The 24,832-nt window shown below is 37.5% G+C and overlaps 1 protein-coding gene across 2 annotated transcripts in view; it reads right to left on the bottom strand.

Moving 5' to 3' along the window:
• Nucleotides 1-6,640: 6,640 nt before the first annotated feature.
• LOC134661320 (potassium channel subfamily T member 1) overlaps nt 6,641-24,832 on the bottom strand; it is a 98,274-nt gene continuing 80,082 nt past the window's right edge. Inside the window, exons 14-24 of one of the 2 annotated variants that reach the window (XM_063517323.1) lie at nt 21,274-21,423; nt 20,973-21,123; nt 18,096-18,176; nt 17,061-17,411; nt 16,712-16,846; nt 16,452-16,563; nt 16,194-16,379; nt 15,759-15,968; nt 10,117-10,212; nt 8,269-8,474; nt 6,641-8,048 (exon numbers count right to left, since the gene is read on the bottom strand). In XM_063517323.1, coding sequence (XP_063373393.1) covers nt 7,430-8,048; nt 8,269-8,474; nt 10,117-10,212; nt 15,759-15,968; nt 16,194-16,379; nt 16,452-16,563; nt 16,712-16,846; nt 17,061-17,411; nt 18,096-18,176; nt 20,973-21,123; nt 21,274-21,423 — 2,297 coding nt within the window. In that variant the 3' untranslated portion in view covers nt 6,641-7,429. The remainder of the gene's footprint in view (nt 8,049-8,268; nt 8,475-10,116; nt 10,213-15,758; nt 15,969-16,193; nt 16,380-16,451; nt 16,564-16,711; nt 16,847-17,060; nt 17,412-18,095; nt 18,177-20,972; nt 21,124-21,273; nt 21,424-24,832) is intronic. The other variant, XM_063517325.1, reaches the window with a different exon arrangement.

Below are 24,832 nucleotides of genomic sequence, written 5' to 3'. Positions count from 1 at the left end.
GAAAGTTACTTAATTGAAGCTCAGGAACGCATTCTTGAGATAAACGGACTTTACAAAAACACCGTGTATTTGTTGGCATATACCAAGTTTTTGCTAATTGAGCCGAATTAAATGACACTGTTTTATACTTACATATGTCTTACAATCATTTCCCACACACTGTAAAATATGAAGAATTTCATGACCATTATCATGAAATGAGTTAAGGTTACCAAATAATTATAAAAAATATTTCTTTTTAGTTACACTTTTGAATGTGGACCACTTAACAATTTTAATACCTTCTTATTTAACTTCTTCTTTTTTCTTTTCACTAGCCCTTAATTGATTATTTCTATGAAATGTTTCCTTTCGTTGTTAGAGAAATAATCAATTTGAGACTATATTGTACGAAATATTAAAAATCCATAATGACAGTACCGGGTTTCGGCTTGGCTTCACTTCATGTATGAGCCGGGGCAGTTAGAGTGGCGCTACCTCGTTTCACACAAAATAGGCACAATGGTTGTCGATTTGCGGAAAATGCCCAGAAGCACTAACTAACTAGCCCCTGCTAGATGACTCTACGGTCCCCGCATTGAGATTATATACTTACCATTGCTGAACAAGTTTTCTAAAAATGTATGAAATAATTATTACAAAACTAACACGAAGAAGTTAGGAAATAATATATATGGATGTGTGTAATGTTTAATTTAATTATAAGGAAAATATATACCTACCATATGCCATAATGCTATTTTTTATGTTATGTTACTAGTTAGAACGAATATTTTTAGATAGGACTTATGTAGAAGTCAGGGCAGTGAAAAGAGAGTAAGACTTACGGATTTACTGTCATCATCTGCTATAGTAGTCTGAAACGATAAAATACCGATATATTTTCCTTAGGTACCTACCTACTACACATTAATTAAACTTCACCCGTCATGAATATTCTTTACCAATGTAAGTATTCCAAAGAATATAAAGTAAATATAACTCCAGTTTACTAATGCGGCCATTTTACAATCCTGTTTTATGTCAGTGATTTCTGCTAGTGTTGATTCCACGTCACTGCATTATATCAGCTTTACTAGAAATGTCTTAAGGCATCGTTTGCATGATTTGTCACGGCACGGGTTAGAATTACTCATCAACGATTATATTCGATTTCATGTTGTATTTGCCTCTGATTGATTAGTGAATGCATGGCTGATGTGTAATCGATAGGATATGTATTATTACGTCTTCTTATGCTGCTGCACTTGACTTTGCGTAAATCCGCCGTTTTGGCGCTCCAACAGTTCGAGGGTGAGATGGTTACTTTTACCAGAGTTAAACACTCTACTTTTCATTTCGACTATGAGGAAAGTCAAACACGAGAAATGTAGGTTTATTATTGGTAAGTATTTATGAAGTTTCTCAAGTTCACTTGATGCTTCGTATTCATCACTGATTTAAGCATAGAGTAATTGCTCCAAAGTGTGAAAGGTTGTAATGATTAGACATTTCACTGAAATAAGCCAAAAATACGTTTTCCGACAGCGACTTCACTTTTTTAACGCTTTTCCAATTCATGAAGTGCTCGTATGCCTTTAGGTATCTTTGTATGCAGGTAAAATATTATCAAGTGATTATCAACCACTGTTTGTGCTTCTTCTTTAACAGAATTAGGAGTTAATTCTATGTTTAAGTCACTCGAATCACTTGAAAAATCCATTTTGAACCAGAGCGAGTAATGTCTCAACCATGTCTCAACAGTTTATTTATTTAGTACCAATACCTATTCCCGCCTTTCCTAATTAGTTTTTTCTTTTCTATTTTATGAAAATAAAAATGTTGCTACTGCTAAAATATTTATTATTGTGTATAAAAATTATACTACTTGTATTTAGTATTTAAATGGATAAACTAAACATAAATATTTGTTAATAAATTAATATAAACGACAATGAATGTTTATTAAAATATTATCATTACATTACATTCATTCATTCAGTTTCACTTTTTTTAAGGCGCGTATACATTAAGGCCGTTTCAGACACATCCCAGTCCCGGTTTAAGATCGGATTGTCCATGGTTTTACATTTTTTTTCCGATCAAAATGTAAACGGCGCCAATTTCAGTCATGCGGAAGTTAATATGAGAGCTTTTAACTGAATAATATGGCAAATATGGCTGTTAGCCGTTGCTCGAAATAAAAATAAAAAATAAAATACTTTCCACCCTAGGGTGGGAAATGCAATTTTCCACCCGGTTATCAGCCTATGAAAAGTGAACTTACCGAACAGGAGAGATGAAAAAAATATTGGTCATTAATGTGTGGGACTTCTATTTTTGAGAAAGATAAACAATTAATCTCCGATTTATTTTGACAAAAACAAGAATAATTTACACGTCAGTGAGTTGACACACAGTAATCAAACCAAAGAGGTTCGCCACACATGTCAAATAAAATTATTTAATGTTTTTTTTTGTGTCAAAATAGGGCAGTAATATAGGCGATTTAACTCTGGAAAGAATAAAAATAAATTCATCTCTCTCCTTTTCACCAGCCACGGCGAGCGACGCCACGCTTCAGTCACCATTATAACATAACGTTCAACTGCTCGAGTATTTATTTTTTTACTTTACTTTTACTTTAATTTATTTATTTACTTATATATATATATATATATTTCGGGCATCTCGGAAACGATTTCGATGAAATTTACTATATGGGGGTTTTCGGGGGCGAAAAATCGATCTAGCTAGGATCTCTGGGAAAACGCGCATTTTTGAGTTTTATATGTTTTCCGAGCTTTGCGCGGTCTCCCAGATATTAAGTATACATACCGTAGGTTGAAGGAGCTGACGAATCTATGGGTGCCGATACTGTGTTTGCTTTGTAGGAAGTACAGCATCATGTCCTGATATTTTTTTTGCGAATTGTTAGTATTACATGCAGCATTACGCCTTGGGTCGAAACCTTTTTCTTACAAGTAAATTATCAACAGTTGTCTTTGACAACTGTCAAAATAATAAAGAAAAGATAGAGCTATTTTAGGTGTCAAGGTGAGAAGATTTTTGTTGTGATGTTCAAAGCTTTCACGAAATAATAGTTATTTGTACAACAAGAGATCAAAGTTTGATATTTCTTCGAGTGCTTATTTTGAATCCCGTGAAAGCGAAAGATTCTATAGTAATGAATCTAATTTAGAATCTTGAGCGTAGTAAGGGACTCAAAAGCGCACGAGATGTAAATAACTTTGATCTCGTGTAGTTCACAAAACTTTTCACCTCAGCAGTGAGAACATATTAGACAACCTGAAAAATGTAATCCTTCATCACTTACCTATTCACTCATGCTTTCTTAAGATATACTAACAATTAATTTGAATTACCACAATCAAACACAAAAACAAAACGTAGTAAATTTCAGTTAAATAGGTAATATATGGAAACAACGACCATCGATTGATTGACACTTCAACCGACAACTTTTTTTTGTAAAAAAAAAAACATTGTAAGATACGGTCCGAATTGCGGACACTTACTATTTGTAAACTATAGTAGAGATTCTTATAACTATAATTATTTATTTTACGTGATATTCTGTGTATTTTTTGAGTTAATTATTTTAATCGTACAATAAATAACGTAAAATATAGTGTTTTTATCAGTTTTTATTAAATCTTTAATTTTATTTTCATTAATTAATTATTAAGAATCCATACTCGTACCTATGTATTTTGGAACGATGCGTTCTGACGTTTTTCGGGGGTCTATTATAAACCGTCAATGTACCGTTGAATGTAGTTTGAACTTTTTTGTCTCTTTCTTTTTGCTAAAGACGTGAAAGGGAGAGAGATAATAGAATCCAAGTATTTCGAACTTGTATTAGACCCCGAATGTTGAAATGACATTTGAATGGGAATGACAAAATGGGATTGGCTCACTGTTTTTAAGTAGCAAAGTATCCTTGTTCGAGCTGCTGAGGTGAAAAAGTAATTCTGTTCATCGGTAGCAGTACCGTGGTTATTGTCAATAACGGATTTTCTTTTAAACGTTGGTAAACGTCTCATTAGAAACTAGGAAAACCGCTTTTTGTTGCGGGTAAGTCCGTTCAATCTTCTGTTTTATTGTTTTATTTGTTTTCATTTCTTCTCTTTACTAGAGAGTGGCCCTTCTTTTCGTCCGCAGTTTTCTTTTTTGAGAACATTTTGCCACTACATTTTTGGGCGCGGACCACGGCGCACGCCATGCCATATTACCTGGCATAGTTCTCTAGCTACTGCTCCGATATCAGCCTGAGCGTGACCGGTGCACCATAGGCCTGAGCCCAAAGAGTAGTATAATATCCTGAGCCTTTTCTCCATGCAGCTCTCTCTCTCTCAAGGGAAGTGACCAACCTTTTCATTAATAAAGTTCGACAAGATCAACAATTTTAGGCAATCGCTAATTTATTCAACGCCTTCATTTGTATATTTTTATCATTTAAATTACTGTTACATTTTTATTACTCGCAGCCTTCACTCCTGGCTGTTCCTTATTGGTACCAGTAGGGAATAGGAAGGACTATGCCAACTAGCCTTTTTTTTATTTAATGAGTGGCATTTTTATTCATAAGGTTGATATCCGTGGCATGTTACAGGAATTTAATGGCGCAGTTGCTCCAAAATTGGCGCCCGAACAGGGACGTGAGTAGGCGGCACAAAAAGCTTACCGCTGTTCTCACCTTTGAAAAACTGCTTGATGACCGATGTCAATCCGCACTCATCCCAAAACTCTATTCCGAGTATAAATTGTGTAGGTAACTTGCTATCTACGAGACATGGGTGGGTGATAGACATTCCATGAAAAAATATGGAACATTCCACTTCACCAAGAATGTACATTTGCATATATTTTCTTAGTTGAAAGATTTTAATTTCGGATTAGTTTTCATGCAGAAATCGCAATAGGCACTTGTTTTTGACATTATGTATTTTAAGAAATAGTTAACCAAATGATCTTTTTCATTAGATTAGATAGTGTTAAATTACTATGTTTAAGGATAACAATGAGTAAATTAACATTTTACATATTAATGTGAACAGCTGACGGTCATGCCACCGCGATATAACCGGCTCATAACAGTGTCGCCCCTGGCTAACCAGCGTAGCACTAGCTAACTAGGTACGCTACATTCGTTGAGCTACCGACTGTCTGAGCCACACTGTTAACTGACAGTTCGTAAAACTTATTACAAAAGGCATAAGGTCCACTGATGGACAGTTAAGATTTTTGGTGTTTGTACCTACTTAGCACTGTTGTAGCATCATTGCGGGTTATTCCCACCACTGGTAACTACTGGGAATTTTTTCCCACCTTTTACCACTGGTAACTACTGGGAAAAATAATTCCAAAATTTTGTTAAGAGTTAAATACTAATAAAAACAGTATACATAGTATAGTATAAATATAGAGTGATTTTGAATTACCTAATACAATCACTTGAAAAATAATCTAAATGGATTATTAAATTTTTCCTTACATATATTATAGTTTTTGTACTAGTACTGGTTAAACTGTTTCAATAGGTTAGGTCACTTTTAAGGCAGTTAACTTTAATCGACTTATAATTATATATTAAATCACTCTTTATTTATACTATACTATTTTTATACTGTTTTTATTTGTAATCAACTCTAACAAAATTTTGGTGGTAACTACTGGGAATAATAAAAATTCCCAGTAGGTAGTTACCACCAAGCCGAGTTGGTGGTAACTACTGGGAATTATTTTTCCCAGTAGTTATCAGTGGTAAAAGGTGGGGAAAAAATTCCCAGTAGTTACCACTGGCACAGAATAAGTAATAGTATTATCATACAGAACGGACACGCACCGCCCCGCCCCGATTCGGATTACCTCGCCCGCGACAGGCCGCGACATGAATGTGTGCGTAAGTCGCTCTACTGAGAGCATGTCAGGATTCCGTCAGAAACTCAATGACGCGTGTACAGACTACAGACGTACCGCGCACACATACAGTGTGTAAGTCCAATACGGGCAATAAATTAAACCAAATATAAGAATTTACCCGTCTAATCATTAATTAAGAAGTTTTTTAAAGTTACACTTAATATGACTCCGTAATGAATTTTTTTCACATGTACCAAGCAGCAATGTACTGCAAACATTAAGAAACAGAAGATGACATGACATTACGAGATACGAGCTTTTTATTGTAACTGCTAACAAACGTTGTCAGTTACTTTAAAAAGCTCGTATCCCGTAACGTGGTGTATTACATTGCGGGCCGAATTATTTTGTATGGTTAAAATTTTCATTGCATTTCTAAGTAAAATGTATCTCAATATACTTTTTAGGTCCTATGCTAATCACCGTTTAAATATTCGCCCATATTGGATTTACACACTGTATAAACGCAAATCATTTTTGATGTATGGCGTGTCCGCCCTGTGCCACTGGTAACAACTTGGTGGTATCTAGTGGGAATAACCCATCATTGCATAAACTATTTACTTAATTTTCCACTAAATAAATATACTCAGTCACTGACCATGACGGGATGCCGGGAACTGGCTGGCTGAGTTCATGTCTTCACCGATTATGTTTAGGTAATAGGTACAATCAAATGAAATTCAGGAGGAACAAAGAAAATCCTTTTTTTTATCTATATTTATCTTCATAATATACACAAAAGGCAGCTATCGATACTCTTACAGAGTGAAACGGACTAAGTTATTTTATATTGTATATAAAAACACAGATTACTATTTGTATGATATTGTCAGGTATAATAAGCTCTAGAACTAAAGATAAAAAAAAACTCTTGTGTACATTGATACTACATAAATGTCATAAATAGTATTTTATGAATAGTTGGCGAATTAATTAGTTGACCCAATCTATTAACAATAAAGTGTTAAAAGTAGAGTACAGATTCAATATACTATGTAATTATAATGATAAAATTAGTTATTTTCCTTTGGTCAGTAAAATCTAGTAAATAAAAGGTACTTTTCAGTATATATTTATCTGTCCATATTTACACATAACAATAATAAATCATATTTATTTGCGTTTTATAATCTCTATTTACATACTCATGGTTTATTACGACCGAAAAAGCTCTGCTATGTACATTACAATACTATGCTGTATAATTATCCCGCTTACAGTAGTATCTAATTGATCCCGCTTAAATTACACAGCTTCTTTTGCAGTTAGCTACATCACTCCTAGTTATAAACTATTTATTAATTCTTCACTTATTCATTTTCTCAAAACTAAGTTGCTACATATATTATACTGAAGTAGAGACGCTACTGTAAAAAGGCTCCGTATAGTGATGGATTCAGTGACACCTCGAGTCAAGTGACTGTCAATGTTGAAAGTAGTCACTCTACGTCCATTTGTTTCTTATAACGGAGCTTAGTCGTCGTCCCCACATTAGGTGGTATCATACAATAGTTCCTTGCAGGTGTTGAGTGTCTGGCGACGGCGACGGCGCGCTCGGGCCCATCGACGTGGAGGGGAGAGCAGCGGCGGTCTCCTGGTATCCGCCGAGTGTCATACTCGTCCCCGGAAACCTTTCGGCGGGACTCTCCTCCGGCGGCGTAACCTCTAACCCTATGCTACCGTTCAAAGCGATTTTGATCGCATTAGCGTTTTGCTGTTGCTGTTGTTGCTGATGTTGCAATAAGGAATTAAAATGTGATATGCCTATTTCTTCGAGACTACTCTTTCTTCGACGAGAGCCGACGCCACTGAGGCTTTGTCTTAACGAATTAGATCTTCGCAGAAGTATGTCATCTACTACTCGAAGTGAATTGGACCGTCCTCTAAAATCCGTTATGATAGTTGGACTATCAGGTAAAGACAAGGAATTGGCTTTCGTTGTGCAGAGTGGTGGAGCCCTCTGCTGGGTGAACGTGGCACCGATACCAGAGCCTCTTCTGCTGGCAACGCTCTGCGCTTGAATTAAAGCTTGAGAACAGAAACTTATATTTGATTTTCGTCGGCTATTATGTCTCTCAAACGTTTTTTGTGCTGAAAAAGGGGACGGACGCACCAAATATCTGGAACAGATAAGAGTAGGTAGGTATATCAGTAGGCAACAACATAGGTAAAAGAAAGGAGAAGGTACGTGGCTCCGACAAAGAGTTACCGTCGGCGTTCGTTTAACAAAAATGCAGGTTAAATTCCTATAGTTACAGTTATGTATTTGTGGTAAGACGAGTAAACTACCGATACCGTGCCAATAATTATTGTATTCAATATCCTTATGTATATACTAACATGATATCTCCTTCTTGTATATTAAGATCGCAACTTGGGTTGATAATAACGTAGGACAAACTGTTCCTCTTCTCGCTGACGTCGTCGTAGTCGATTCCAGTAAGGTTCAACGATTCCATTCTCGAGCGCACTAGGTTTGCGATTTCTGCTCTCTCTATCTGCTGCGCATGATTATCTCTTGCTTCGTCGGCCAGACTTGTAGAATACTGTGGATTTTATTAGTACTTAACAAAACCAGTAACCCAGTTAGTACAGTAAGTGTCCCAACTGAAGTACCCAGTACCCACGTCGCCATACTAGTAGTTAGTTTAGGGAAAGGGATAGGTACTTATGCTAAGGCACCGACTGTACCTACAGCAACTAGTATTTGTATGATCAAGAAAAACTTTTAAAACTTACGTCGTTGTAATCAGCACAATGTTATTTACATTCATTATGTACTATCACGCTCCGCGATTGTTACGCCATTTCTAGAGTCCTAGCTAAATTGGTTGTACCATACTTACGCTATGGAATGTCTAATTTAGCTAGATCCCTAAATGGCTCAACAATCACGGAGCGTGACTGTACCTATACATATGATTAATCTATAGCAATTTGTAACTTTAAAAACTGGTGACATGCAATAATTGCTAATAACTTGATATGCGTAGCATATGAATGAAAAACTCTATATAATAAAATGTAAAATATACATACAAAGTCAGTAAGGTAACTTAATGGCTTTATACAACGTATCTCGAATGGCTTCTGTGCGTAGACGCGCACAAGGGTATCTAAAGCAGTTCTACAAACTACAACTAAATCTAGAATTTAAGTTACTTAGTGCTATGTGTTTTTGTTTAATCTCTAAATAAAATAATTCCTATCCAAGAACTAACATGGCAGTACTACTCTGTGAGATACCTAATAAATAAAAGTAAGTGCGAAAAATAGGAAATTCGCAACGAGTGGCGATAAATTAAAACACGACTGAAGGGAGTGTTTTAAATCGACACTAGTGTAAATTTCATTCGATAGTGTAACGGATAGTGTAGCGTTTGCGTTAATTCTCATTTTGTATGGGATTTTAAACAGCGCGCCAAGCGGGACGTTTTGGAAACTCAAAATTTCATACAAAATGACACTTATAGCAAACGCGTACGTCCGTCACGCTATCGAATGAAATTTACAGTAGCGGTGTTGGCTGCCGACAGCTCAAGTTATTGGCTTAGTAGTCTTATAGTTAAACTCCATCGAATGACGGCGGCCGGGATGTTTCCATGGACCATTCATTAAACAACAGAACGTTCCCTATTACCTATTAATAGGGCCTGGATTTTTGGGTGCGGATTGTAGGGAGAGAACAAGACTTATCGATGATATCGACAATACGATATTTTTTTTATTAGTCTCTTAACTAAATAAAACCTCAAACGATGTAGGTATATTACACTATCCGATACGTACTCTTTTCAACGGTCAAGAATGGAAATAAAAATCTAAATATCGGAAGGTTTAACCCATTAAAATTGCTTTAGGTATTGAAATGAGTATCATTGCGAAACCCTTCATATTTTATATTAACTTGAGAAAAGATGACTCATCCCTATTATGTAAGTATTATATTTAAATAAATTACCGCATTCATACAGTCTGATAATATCGCTAAAAAGTGTTGCTCTCCTACAATCTGTCAAAAGCCGCACCCAAAATTCCGGGCCCTACCTATTAAGTCCGAATAATCTATTATTAAATGACTGCTTTATTGTCGTCCTACACACAAAACCATTCGGACTCGATTTAATGACGAGATATATAATACAGATATGTGGAGGTCCGCGTGAAAGGGCTCCGACAGTGGCTTACCGCCGGCGTACGTTCCCCGTAGCAGCCGCCGAGACAGCCGGTGGCCTCCCGCCGCTCGCACGCCGGGAAACCTCCTTCTCCCTCGTCCTGCTGCAACTATCGTGTCACACTTGTTTTCCTACCATTTACCTCGCCAATTTTGCACATACAATACTAACTACTGTGTTACACTCAAGGGATGGGCGTGTTTTTGGCAATGGCCGAATATAAAGTAGTTTCTACGTTTACGGCACCCAAAATATTTTTAGTTAAATCAGGACTATAAGTTACATTGATGATGATTGCGTTAACGCTGAAAGAGCTTGTTGTTACAGTGCTGTCTGATATCTGACTGACTAAAATGTTTCCATAGATTTAAATTAGCAGTAAACACTAACTATTCAATTACAAAAGGTGAGCATTATTTAGTAAAATGTTGTTACTGACACCAGCATATGTGAATGTAGGTACATACCCTCTAATCTAGTCTCGTGTGCACATTTTTAAACTTTGCAATAGATTGTTTATTAGGAATTAAACGAACTTACCTGTAAGTGAAGTTCGATTCTAATTATATTAGCTGCATACATTTCGTAATGATGCATAATAACTATGTAGTAGGCGAAACATGTAGCTTCTGGCCATGATATTCTGAGTTAAAGTTAAAAATTTTCAACGAGAATTCACAATTTTGTATCAGATTTCCGAACGTTTTCCGTTGCACGTTGATATGGAATAAACGAAATACATTAGAAGTTTTTTGGTTTTAGGTCTTAGCTTTTCCGCTATCCGGCAGGAAGCATGAATCTTAACCTGCATCGCTTGCATGTAGCTTAAATACAGGTATTACAGGTACAAAATGTTTCATCGACTAAGATCTATATCGACTAACATATATAAGAAAACATTGTTACGAACAAAAATGTTAATATAATAATAAAATATTTGTCGAAGTATATGTACCTATTGGTAGGCATGGTCTGGTTACATATACTTGTTGCAAACCTTTTTACGATCGTTGACGAACCCCTGAAGGTTAGTGTACCATGATTTTAGAACCCCTCATGTAATACTATGAATATAATATTTTCTTTATCTGATAACTTTCGATTTCTTTTTTGTTAGTTGAGCAAATTAAAATGTGCAATAATTAGTTATTTCGTCTTTAGTACTGAGAAATGAAGTCTACCTTTCCACATATTCTCCGGGGTAAGAGGGGTAAATTACTTATCAATCGGATTAGTTTTGTTCTTTTCTTTGGAATGTAAAGTCGCAGTCATCTTTCTGATAGAGCAGAGGACGGGACACGGCAATACGTGCGATTTTTTCGGTGGAAATAAGATTTCATTTGTTCTCTAGTTGCTTATATTAACAAACTTAATAAAAACTGTTTAACTCAACCGTAATCGCAACCGCCACGAGCGTGAGAGTCCTTAAAAAAACAAGCGGAGTAACTATTTAATTGAATTTAGATTTGGTAAAGTGCCATTACCAGATCAGTGTTATCGAACATACTTATTAAGGCCTGTCATAGTACTAAGTAACTATTTTTCGTTTCTAAAATACACGGTACTGAATCATAAGGAAAACAGCACTCGTCGCAAGTTTTGTTATAAGTGCTGGTCGTATATGGCCAGTGGCCATTGCTGGTTCTAGTGGTAGAAGTAGGTATTTAATCCCGTTAAGCAATTTTTTCACGCACGCTAATTAGTCAAACTGAAAAGGCTCGGTTTTAGCTAGTTACTTATTAGACCATTATGGTTTGTTTTTCAGTACCTAGTTCTAGTTAATGCAATAATTGATTGGATTACTGTTTCAGTTTTATTAAGACAATAAATAGTACATAGTAATTAATGTCATGTTTTAACTGCAACAACCAGAACGGAGAAACAAACATCGCAGTTGAAGGATGGAATTAAAGAATTATATTTTTTCATTTATAAATATTGTATGTCTTTCCCATCACGGAACAATAATGTCCCGGACCTTTGGGAAGCAGACGAAATATTAGCTACGGCCACGAAAAATTGCCCACAGGGTGGGGTTCTCTCACCAACTCTCTGGAGTCTGGTAGTTAACTCACTGTTGGAAGAACTAAACAAAGGCCCAATACATACGGTAGGGTATGCAGATGATTTAGTGATTCTTGTAAACGGAAAATTCCCGGGAACAGTATCGGAAATCATGAATAAAGCACTGAAGCAAGTGGAGAGATGGTGCAACTGTCATCAACTCTCCATAAACCCAGGCAAAACAGTGGTAATACCGTTTACCAGGAAAAAGACCCTTAATGGCATGAAGCAGCTGAAGCTTTATGGAAGGGTCCTAGAAATGTCCAATGAAGTGAAATATCTAGGCGTAACACTTGATAAAGAACTGAACTGGAGAAAGCATGTCGAACTCACAATCACCAAGGCACTTAGAGTGTTTGGAATGTGTAGATCGGCTTATGGCAAAACGTGGGGTCTAAACCCCAAGGTACTAAGATGGATCTATACCATGATGGTAAGACCAATCATCTTGTACGGATGCCTGGCATGGTGGCCAAGGACACTAAAGAGCACATGCAGGGATGCCCTTATGAAAATACAAAGGACGGCATGCATGGCTATTACTGGTGCGTTTAGAACGACGCCAACCGCGGCGATGGAGGTACTGCTAGACCTTCCGCCGTTACACCTAGTGATACAATCTGAGGCGCGGAAATCGTTACACAGGTTGGCCCTAACAGGCCTCTGGAGCGATAGCAAGCCAAAGACCAAGCACACAAACATGGAATGTGACAATTTCGTGAAAAGGATTACGAACATGGGCTGCGATAAAATGCAACCCAAGTTTGTGTTCCATAAGAATTTTAACGTTAAAATTCCAACAAGGGCAGAATGGACCGAAGGTCTTGAAGCACCAATCCCTGATGAAAACGACATCATATGGTATACAGATGGGTCTAAGACAGAATCTGGTACGGGAGCAGGCATTTATGCAAATGACTTTAGTAGTAGTATAAGCATGGGCAATTACGCCACTGTCTTCCAAGCTGAGACATTCGCTATAATTGCCTGTGTGCATGAGAATATAGTTAGGCAAACCCAAGGTAAGAATATCTATATACTCAGCGACAGTCAGGCGGCACTCAAAGCGCTTCAATCGCACAGAGTGGACTCTAGACTGGTATATAATGGCGTCCAAGCGCTGAACCAGCTTGGAAGGCAAAACAGAGTGCAACTGGTATGGATCCCAGGGCACGAGGGATTCATAGGCAATGAAAATGCAGATGAACTTGCCAGAACCGGATCTGAAAGTAACCTTATAGGTCCGGAACCATTCGTGGGGCTCTCACAGGGAACCATCACAACGGCTATTAAAGACCATGCCAAGACCAAACATCAGGAAGAATGGAACAGTCTGACGGGTCTAAAGCATGCAAAGCTCTTCATGCAAGGAGTAGACTCCGGGTGGAGCAAAAAGCTTTGGAAACTTAGCAAAAGATAACTCCAAATCATAACGGGGGTGTTCACTGGCCATTACGGGGTCAAAGGAATTCTGACCAAGATGGGACACTCTGACAACACCGACTGTCGTATGTGTGGCGAAGAGGAAGAGACAGTGAAACACTTAATGTGTGAATGTCACGCCCTAGCCAGACAAAGAATGAAGGACTTTGGAGCAGGATATCTGGAACCAAAGGACTTTAAAACGCTACCCATGAACTCCATCATCCGACACATGGATATGGTGGGAAAAGCTCTTGAGTAGCTGACGGATCTTCTCCAGGGGGTAATTGCACAAAAGATCCCTATGGGTCGAAGTGTATCAGTAAGGGCCCCCGAAAATAATAAGATAAGATAAGATAAGATTTGGGAAGCATGCACGGAGCCGAAACCAACACGTAGAGCCCCTTCTGACACTTTAATTAAATGTAAGAGATACACCGAGCGGATGCTGCCTTTGCCCGTGTCATGAGACGGACGCAGACACAGCACCCGCCAGAGAATAAAGATTATTGGAAGTTGATATAGAATCTAAAATGCATAGGTTATTGGATTGGGTAAAAGCGTTAGACTAAGTAGGGACCGGGCTATGGGATAAATAAAAAACCGGAATATTGTTCTAGTGGTTTGGGTGTTATTGTAGTGTATCTGAGATAATTAAATAAGAAGAATCTAACTTTCAATGTTTGTTTGTGTAATAAATTGTTATTAAGTTCTAAAGAATCTGAAGTCACCTTACTGGCCACAGTAAAAAAAGGCGCGAAATTCAAATTTTCTATGAGACGATATCCCTTCGCGCCTACATTTTTCAAATTTGCCGCCTTTTTCTACTGTCAAGATCTGGTTGACCAAGTATACATACTTAATAATACTGAAAAATATTGCAGTGCAATTTTTAATATTCTTTTGAATTAAGAACTATAAATAGTTAAATGAGAAACTGGGTAAAGTTTCGCTTCTTCTACCAATAGAACATAGCACCAGAAGTAATGATAATAGACTACTCGCACAATACTATAATTTACAAAACTTGAGAAGGAAAAACTATGTAACTAATTGTATGCAACCAGTCTTCGTGAATTTTAGTGATTTGTCTACCCCATATTTTGGGTACAGTAATGGATTCGCATGCGGTAAGCAGAAGCAAGAAATATTGAAGCATTATTGACGAGTGTGAGTACGGCCAGGCCAGGAGTCGGTGTTAGGGGCTATTCATAAATTACGTCATTTAAAATTAGGGAGCGGGGTCTGGACATCGGATGATAGTAGCATGACGTAGGAGGAAACGGAGTCATTCGAAGCATGACCCCGTCATGATGAGTTTAGGGTAGGGGAGGGGGGGTAATTTATGAACAGCCCCTTAGGGCAGAACAAGGTACTTATATCCAGGGTTTGAACGTATCTCTATCATATTCCATGCATCAGTGATTGCAGTATGGTTTAAGCCTACACTCTAAACAGTCTTGCTATATTAGGTACTTGAATTACTGTTATATCAGTACCTATTCATTTGTACAGTTGAACTTGGATAGTTTGATGCCTGGAGATCACTATATCTTCAAAACAATTCCTTCTATTTCCACTAATACAAACATGCAAACGTCTACAACAATTAGGATACTGAGGCGGGCTTGCGATCATCGAGTTAAATACCAATTAAGTAAGTTTAGATGGTTCCTCAATCAAAACATATTAACGCAATGGGTTCCAAATGTTTAACAAAATTTTTGTATTGGTTCTGGATGATTTTGTTAACTTATTCCGCGTCCGCACAAAGCAATAAGATTTGTCATTAAGGTATAGTTTGCGATAAATAAAAAATTAAGCACGTGTAGTTCATAAGAAAATCAAGTCTCGCGTGAGGAATATAAAGTTATTATGTAAATACTAACTAATTACAGACACGTCACAAGTGTTAGGCTGGAGATGTGTGTCAATAAGTTACAATCATGGACAAAAGTGTGACGCTGTCCCGAGAATCAAGATCAAAAGGAGTAAAACACCCTAAAATACAGTCCAAGGACTCGGACTACTGGAATGCATTCATTTGGTAAGGGCATATAACTGAATATATAAAGCAAATGTTTTGGTCCAATAGCGTTCAAATAGTTTTTGGAAAAGAAGGACTGTATTTAAGGAAAGTAAGTCTGAGTGTAGAGGTAACCGACTCACCGATGGACGCGATGGTCGCATTCTCGCCAGGCGTGACCAAAACCAGTTTGACGGAGTCCGTGGCGTCATACTCACGTGGTGAGAGGGATCGGCTAAGCTCGTGTCCTGCGTGCGATAGATCCCGATTGGGATTTCACACGAAGTCGAACACAATTTTTGGTATAGCCGACCATACGTACGAATCCACATGTCTTCTTTCGTTATTTTCATCTGTTAGAAGTCCAAGAATGTTTATTTCAATTAATGATTCACTTTTATTACCTGTATCTTAATTATTACGTTAAATGACATTCGCTGTTGTAATAAAACATTCGCTTACATAAAAATGATGAGATGAGGTGAAAATCGCACATGTTAATGATTTCGCAAAAGTGCCTAAAATAAATACAGGTATTATAAAAGCATAGCGTCCCTTAGCGTCCTAATACAACTTACAGAAGTTAAAAATCCAGATCCGGGAGCTTGGTCCACGCCCAGCAAAAGGCGAACGAAAGTAATGACGTAGTCTTTGACAAACGCCTGGTAGAGCAAAGTGTCCAGCATGGAGGCTGAGAACACCGAGCCCGCGGCGAACGGCAAACGGAACATGTACGAGATGTGCGACCCGCGCTCCTTCTCCAGCTGCGCACACAGATGTTTCTATGATACTTATTCGTTACATCTACACAAAAACCAATAGCTATCTAAAAGTACCTTTTCCATTTTCGACAGATGCAAGGCGTACTTGTCATGTGCCCTGAATTGCATGAAACGCATATTGGATGACTGTGATAATTCCGTTATCGATTTGATTGAAGGGAAAAACCTGAAAAGAAAATATAATACACTGGTCGTAGTCTAGCCGTTATAGATATAAACATAGGTACCTCAATAAACCGTTCGCTACTGCAAATATTTTATTTCGCTATGCTTATAGAAATTTGTAAGATAAATACGTAGAACGTTTGGTTTACTTGAACATTGTCTGCACCGCCACTATAGTATTACAATCGGCCAGGCTGTCTTCTTCTGCGGAGTTGGACAGTTCCTTGTTTACTACAACTACGTTTTCCGCCAACGTTATTCCTGCTCTAAGCAAATCGTCCAAGCTGTGAAAATATAAAAGGTGTAATTTATAATAATTCTAATAATTTAGTAATCCTACGTCAATCACATTTCGTCATGCGACTTTATTGAGTACCTTTTGGTTTCAATTGGATCATAAGACAGGTCAGAAAACGGATAGGCTTGCAGATTCTAGTTACCAACTACAGAACCCTACAGAAATAGCAGAAATCTTTATTGAAATTCAAAAACACTGACCAGTCGATGGATCCAAGCATCCAGTAAACCAATGGAAAATACGATATAGCATCTAAAAATGCAATATCCGGCCTTCTCTCCAGCAATAGTATAATTGGATTTAACGACGTTTTCGATCTAAAATGTGCTCTCAATGGTATGATAAAGTTGTAGATCCCGTTGGAGGCGTAGTCCGCGGCGAGGATGATAGTTTTGTTTTGCCACTGGTATTCCTTGGCGTTTCTGTAGGCGCAGTGCTCGCACACCTGCGCCAGCTGGAGACAACACAATGGCTTCTTTTCCTTGAGCAGGTAGCACAGTGTCGGGCTTACGCCGATAAATGGCGACACGGGGGGAAACCCTTTTACGATCCTGAAAAACTTCATGGTGCAGTTACCCAACATTTTCTTACTGTTAATCTCCGTAAAGTGACTGTTTAGGCCGAAAGCTAAGCACAAAAAGGTATAAAAATAGAATAAAAATTTCGTTAATCAAAATTAAGTAGAATGTCACATACCAATACCTACCTGAGTAAAATGGAATTGAGAAAAATAACGAAGAAACATTGAACAATTGAATTTCAAAAAAGTATAGCCTTTTTTAACGCTGAGATAAATGTACCTATTTTATAGTTTAGTGCCGTTCCATGTCTAAATGCTAACATCTAACATATATTTTAGGAATTTTTCATGCTTATCAAACGATATAAGGTAAGTGCAGTGGGATTAAAAAAAAACTACGATGCATATTTCGGGACTTAAAAGGGTTATTTAACTTATTTACATTGCCTCTTTACGTGTAACCGATTTGATACCAATTTCCATAATGAAGGTGTTAATTTATGGGAAGATATTAAACTAAATTGACCATTGTCGGTTTTGTTCAATTTACTGTATGTATCTAATTTAACAAACAGATCTTGAATATAGTATAGATCTCGAAGTAACTATGAAATTTCGAAGTAGGTAAGTGTGATGTCGACGTTGGTCATGTCATGTAGCACTATGGGATGAATGTATGGTGTTCAGAGGCCGGGGGGGTTCGCTGGTGGCTCACCTGGTGAAGTCGTTACGCCAGGCGCTGTGCGGCGTCTCGCTGCCCGCCAGCGACGAGAAGCTGCTAGTGGTGACGTCATCGCTGGAGGCAGAGCGGGACGGGCCGACGGGCCGGAGTAGGATATATGCTCAGGGGTTTATACACATACACACAATGCACACAATTGCATAAGAAAAACTCAACATTCCTAACTGTGTACTAATTTGGTCATTTTTACAATATAGGTTAAATATTGCGAAGATATAAGTAGATTGTGTTATCTTGCAAGTGCGCGAAATACTACTAAACTGTTTCTTTGCAAACTAAAACAGTACTTCATTCCTGTCTCTCTGGTAAATTAATGTGCACTGTGTTTTTTTAATAACTAGGAACATTCCTTTCAACAATGTTAATTTCTGAATGTATTCAGAAGGCGCTCAAAATGTTGAACCACGGGTCCAAAAATATGAAAAAATCGTAAAACAAAAGCTTAACAAATACTTTCAATGAAAACTATAGCGAACATGATCGGTCCAGCCGTTTTTGAATTATTGGAAAAACTCTTCTCTTCTATGTGTTGGTTTATCAAAGTTAAAGTAAAATATTTTGAAGATACTACGTTTCGTTTTAGTTTTTAAGTAAGATTCAGGCCTTGTAGTTTAGTAATTGGTACCGATAAGCGGCTTTGCTGCCTGCTGCCTGCTACCGCGCTGTTATGATCGCAGTTCTTTCCTAAGTTAGGATTCCCAACCTAAACCAATGGCATTTAGTACCTATTGTCTCAAACATGACTGGTATTACATACTTGTAGATATATGTATTACACCACGACATCATGTATGTATCTATGTCGGAGGCAGATCGTAAAATCGGCCATATCGAGATATTCCTAGGCATACCATGAAACGCCGCCATTTCATGATCTGACTAGCGACTACCAGCCATATCGTTCAAACATCAACGTTTGACGATTTGCCTAGCGTCGTTTAGGCATATCAAATGTAGGGTGTGATATTCCTAGGCAGATCATGAAACGCCGGCATTTCATGATCTGCCTAGCGACCACCAGCCATATCGTGCAAACCTCAATGGGTGATATTCCTAGGCAGATCATGAAACGCCGGCATTTCATGATCTGCCTAGCGACGACCAGCCATATCGTGCAAACCTCAAGGGGTGATATTCCTAGGCAGATCATGAAACGCCGGCATTTCATGATCTGCCTAGCGACGACCAGCCATATCGTGCAAACCTCAAGGGGTGATATTCCTAGGCAGATCATGAAACGCCGGCATTTCATGATCTCCCTAGCGACCATCAGCCATATCGAGCAAGCCTCAAGGCGCAAAAGGAACGTAAACTTGTATTAAAAGGTACGATCTGGCAACACTGGCTCGGACGCAGCGCCATATAGAATGCAGCGCCACCAGTGGCAAAAAATGCAATTATTTTACGATACGATCGGTATGAATGAAGCTAGGAATTTGACGAATACATTGCTCCCATCGATCTGCCGAATATTTTATAAGACAGATCGTGATATGCCTGAGTAAATTTTAGTCAGATCATGAAATGGCGGCGTTTCATGATATGCCTAGGAATATCTCATCAATTATTTTACGATGCGCCCGGTATGTAGCTAGGAATATCAACGAATACATTGGTCAGACCGATCTGCCGCCTCTTTTATAAGGCAGATCGTGATACGCCTGGGTTAATCTTAGTCAGATCATGAAATGGCGGCGTTTCATGATATGCCTAGGAATATCTCGATATGCCCGATTTTACGATCTGCCGCCGACATCTACCCTGAGAAAAAAAATCATTTAAATCAATTGAAATTGCATTAACATTTAATGCTTTAAACAGTTCCACATGAGCCTATCGAACCAAGCAGTAAAGTTTACTGTTTGTACGTTACGTACGAACGTACGTACATTTGCTGATATTGTAAAAGCAGTTAATCTTAATGAAATCATTTTAATGTGTGCTCGATAGATCATATTTTTTTCAGTGTATTCTTAATTCTTAGTAAGTATATTATGCCGCGCTGTCGTGCCTTGCGGCAAAGTTTATCAGGAAAAAAAAACACAGTGCGTTGCCAGCTATACAGAGAGGTTAAGACTGGTAAGATCAAACCAAAGCTTAATAAATACCGCGAAATACATTTTTTTATATCAATTACTTCGCCACATAGTTAATATCACTGAACATTACATGTTTATTACTAAACATCTAGTAGAACTATGTGAAATTAAAAAGTACCTGTTTAAAAGCTTTATTTGCCTTGGTTTTATCTTAGCCTTAGGTACTTGTTTGGCCTCAATTTAAATGCTCGGAGTATACGCTATACATTTTCTCATGACTCATGAAAAATATTTAAAAGTAGTTAAAAAACTACTCTTGACAACTACATGAAGTAAGATGTGGGCAATCAAGTAAGTTTGAATAACATGGAAATTTTAAACATTTTACCAAACATTCCATGGAAGATAATAAATGTAATAAGCGATGCCAAAAGAAAACAATGAAAGCTAAGCAAAATACACTTACATGTAAGAACAATGAGGAACACAACGTATTGTGCGGGAGTCATGCAGCTTGCGTGATCCTGTTCGGCTATCTAGAGTGACTGTACAGGCTAAAACAAGTATAATAATAACAACAATACTTCACTGTGACAATGGATTCTTAATTGAAACACAGTTATAGGAAATAAAATTGTAAGCAATGTAGTATCATAGCTCTATGTGCGTAGAAGTAAGAAATTCAACTATTTAGGTGTAATACGTTTATCTTTTAGTGAAAGGATAATAAAATGTAATCGAGAGAGAATGTGTTTACGGCGTTTATAGCGTGCATGTAGATGCGGGGAAGCGAGCGCAGGTGGGAGCTTACGCGATCTTCTCGGAGGGCGAGCGCCACGGCACGTCGTCTTCCAGCTCATCCTCGCTCTCGTCGGCGGCGTCGTCGTCCGCCGCGTCGCTCGGGATGTTCAGGCTGCTCGTCACCATGTCGGGCACCGGCAGTATCGACGGCCGACGACTCCCTGCCCCACACCAACATTCATTTTATATTATTTAACATCTTCAAACCCAAACCTAAACCTCGGAATTAGAATGGAAAATACGAAGGTTAAATGAATTGTAGCTGCAGAACAAACAAAATAAATTAAATTAACAACAACAACCGACAGTACCTCTCCGGTAATTCAGGGCATCCGGGCTGAGGAAATTTGTATTGTCTGGTTTAGGCAATAGTAGATGGCTGTCAGTGGCACTATCAGTACCAGGCGAGTCTTTCAGGCACGTTCTAGAGTCCGACGCAGAGGTGCCTTCCCCATATTTAGCTGTGTATGACAGGACAAATGATGAACATGTATAAACGCTTCAAAATCATATGAATAACAGTTAAGTCTTAAATTATTTCAACGATATTTCATACGTAGCGAGTGTCATGATACGAGTATGTAGGTCAATGTTGTGTCAAATGAGTCTCGAATATGCAAATAAATGCGTCATTTTAAATGTTTAGAGTGGATTAGCAGGCATTATAAATCCAGATCTACGTTGCATAACATAATAACATTAATATAAATACCAAAACCGGCACAATCTATGCCAATAAAAAGTCGCATTATATATACATATAACAACAATTACGAGGTAGGTATGTGTCGAGTGCACGAGGCGCATGGTTATATTGCATGCTCGAGCCCGACCTAGTGGCCTGGCTTCTGCTCTATTTATCTTTAATTTTTTATGAGAACTATGCGCTGAGTGATCGATATTTCTTAATAGGTTGGTACTGATCATCTTGTTATTTTCACTCTGCGCTTTGGGTTACCAAGTATAGTTTTAAGACGTCACGAAATCTCCGATTTAGGTACGTTTTTAATTCTTGTTGGTAACATTTTTTGTGCAAATAGACAAATAAAAATGTGCCCTGCACACACGGATACGTGCAAAGTGTAGTCTGTTTTATGGTTGACTAAATGTTATTAGGTACAAGATGTTCGGGAGATCGGTGCAAATTACATTTCATCAATTATACACACGCGTTCCGTATTATAACGGTACCGTTGGTATACCAGGAAAATGATTGACTCAATAACCCTCCACGCTCAATCTAATTTCAAACAGAACACTCGTAAGCATGCATAACAATACAGGCACACATCTAAATAGACGTAGAAATACATTATGCCGCGCTAATTGCTATTTATATCATAAAAATTGATATCAAACATAGAAGTTAGAAGACAAACAGCTCATTTAACGACTGAAAAGATTAGACCTGTGCCCTGTTTATAAAAAGCTTGTAACTTGTAATACAAGTGGAAGTCCCTTTTTGACAGCTTTTGTTAGAAAGGGACTTCCATTTGTATTACAAGTTACAAGCTTTTGATAAACAGGGCACTGGGGCCCGTTTTTCAAAAGCTTGTAAGAAGTAATACAAGTGGATATCACTTTTTGACTGCTTTTGTTAGAAAGGGACTTCCACTTGTATTACAAGTTACAAGTTTTTGAAAAACGGGCCCCTGTAGTTGGAGCGCGAAGTAGATGTTTCATTAAGACGTTCTATTTAAACGTGAGCCCGTGCACAACATATATTTACAAAACCTTTTAAACGCCTAATCAACCCATGTTTTGGTGTAATATTTTACCGCTGTATGCACGCATGAGCATGCCTGTCTCAAACTAGTAGGCATATCATGTCACTTATGGCGGTTACAAGGTTAATGCTAGAAAATTATTCAATGAACCTACGCTTTGTCTGAGCTATTGTTACAGCGAAGTAATAAGCTCATTTAACAGGTATTCCGTTTTGTTGTAAGCATGATATGTACATATTTATTTATTAAGAGGCACACGAATCTAGTCGCCGCCATACACTTAAAGATACGCTCTCATTTTAAAACAAAATTCTGAAATGACATGACATGTCTGGTACTAAGTTTTCATTGCTAGGAATTGTAATTCTAAAGAAATTAGAGCCAGTAGAAGTTTTAAATTCAAAACTTCTACTCGCTTTATTTTCTTTTTATAAAAATTTTTAGCAACGTAAACTAGTACATACTTACGAGACATAGATAGGTATTGTTACGTTAATGTTAATAACTGGGTGCCTAGTCAAGGTGACAATCGCTTGCGCTACGACAACAAAACGCTCTTGTGTCTCTCTATCACTCTTCCATATTAGTGCAACAGTGACAGTTTCCTTTCGTTTGCTACGGAGCACAAACTATTGGCATGTTGGCTCGCACCCTGTTGTGTTCGTAAATGTTGTTGGCGGCGGGTTCGTGTGAATCTCAATTAAATACATTATTAAGCTTAGAATAAATTTAAAAGTGGAAAAAATACTGTCTTAGGTGAGACTTGAATTCACGGCCTCTGGAGTATCGATCCAGAGGCCGTGAGTTCAAGTCTCACCCAAGACAGTAATTTTTCCACTTTTAAATTTATTCTAAGCTTAATAGCGTCGTTCGCAGACGTGTCTGCTTATTAAAAAATTAAAAATCAATACGTTATGATCAAGAACATTGAATAATATTCAGTTGAACTTGAAGTTTTCCCAAAGATCAAATAGGAAATGTTAATTTATTTATCAAACATTCAGAGGTAATAGAAAAAGATAACATTGACTAGGATCTTTTGAAAAGCTTGGCCTTCTTCTGCTCGCAGCACACGGAACTTGATTTATACCTACCTACTTCCCAGAACAGGTTGCTTGCATACTACCTACAGTAAGCATCCAAGGTTGCGGATCATACTGCACGAATTACAATTGCCTATCGTAAAAATAAAAAATAAATCGTACTTGTAACGTAAAATGCTCTAGTGCAGAAACGTATCATTTATTGCACACCTTTTATGCAGAAAAACAATGACTTTCTTTCAGAGCATGAGAAATGAAAAAGTATTCACCATTTTCTAATGAAAACAATAGTTATTTGTACAACAAGTGATCAAAGTTTGATATTTCTTCGAGTGCTTATTTTGAGTCCCGTGCAAGCGAAAGATTCTATAATAGATCTATAGAGAATCTAATTTAGAATCTTGAGCGTAGTAAGGGACTCAAAAGCGCACGAGATGTAAATAACTTTGATCTCGTGTAGTACACAACATTTTTCACCTCAGCGCAGTGAGAACATACCTATTAGACAACTTGAAAAATGTAATCCTTGTTCATCACTTAATACCTGCACTCATGTTTTCTTAAGATATACAAACAATTAAGTTTAATTACCGCAATGGAACACAAAAACAAAACGTAATAATAAATTACATTAAAATAATATAGAAATAACAAACATTAACTGACACTTCAAACTTTTTTTTTGTAAAAAAAATCTTTGTAAGATACGGTCCGAATTGCGGATACGTACTATTTGTCAACTATGGTAGAAATTCTTAAAAGTAAAATAATTAATTTTGCGTGATGATCTGTGTATTTTTTGAGTTCGTTATTGTACAATAAAATACCTAAAATATAGTATTTTATCAGTTTTTATCAAATCTTAAACTTGATTTTTATTTATTAATTATTAAGAATTCATACTCGTACGTGGTTTGGAACGATGCGGTCTGAAGTTTTTCGGGGGTCTATTATAAACCGTGAATATACTGTTGAATGTCGTTTTAACTTTTTTTTGTCTATTTCTTTTTGCTAACAGTGTGAAAGGGACAGAGATAATAGAACCCAAGTATTTCGAACTTTAATTAGACCCCGCATGTTGAAATGACATTTGACTATAA

This window comes from Cydia amplana, chromosome Z, assembly GCF_948474715.1.
Source record: "Cydia amplana chromosome Z, ilCydAmpl1.1, whole genome shotgun sequence".
Taxonomy (NCBI): domain Eukaryota; kingdom Metazoa; phylum Arthropoda; class Insecta; order Lepidoptera; family Tortricidae; genus Cydia; species Cydia amplana.
The sequence above is the reverse complement of the archived record's forward strand: the minus strand, read 5'-3'. Positions and strand labels throughout refer to the sequence as shown.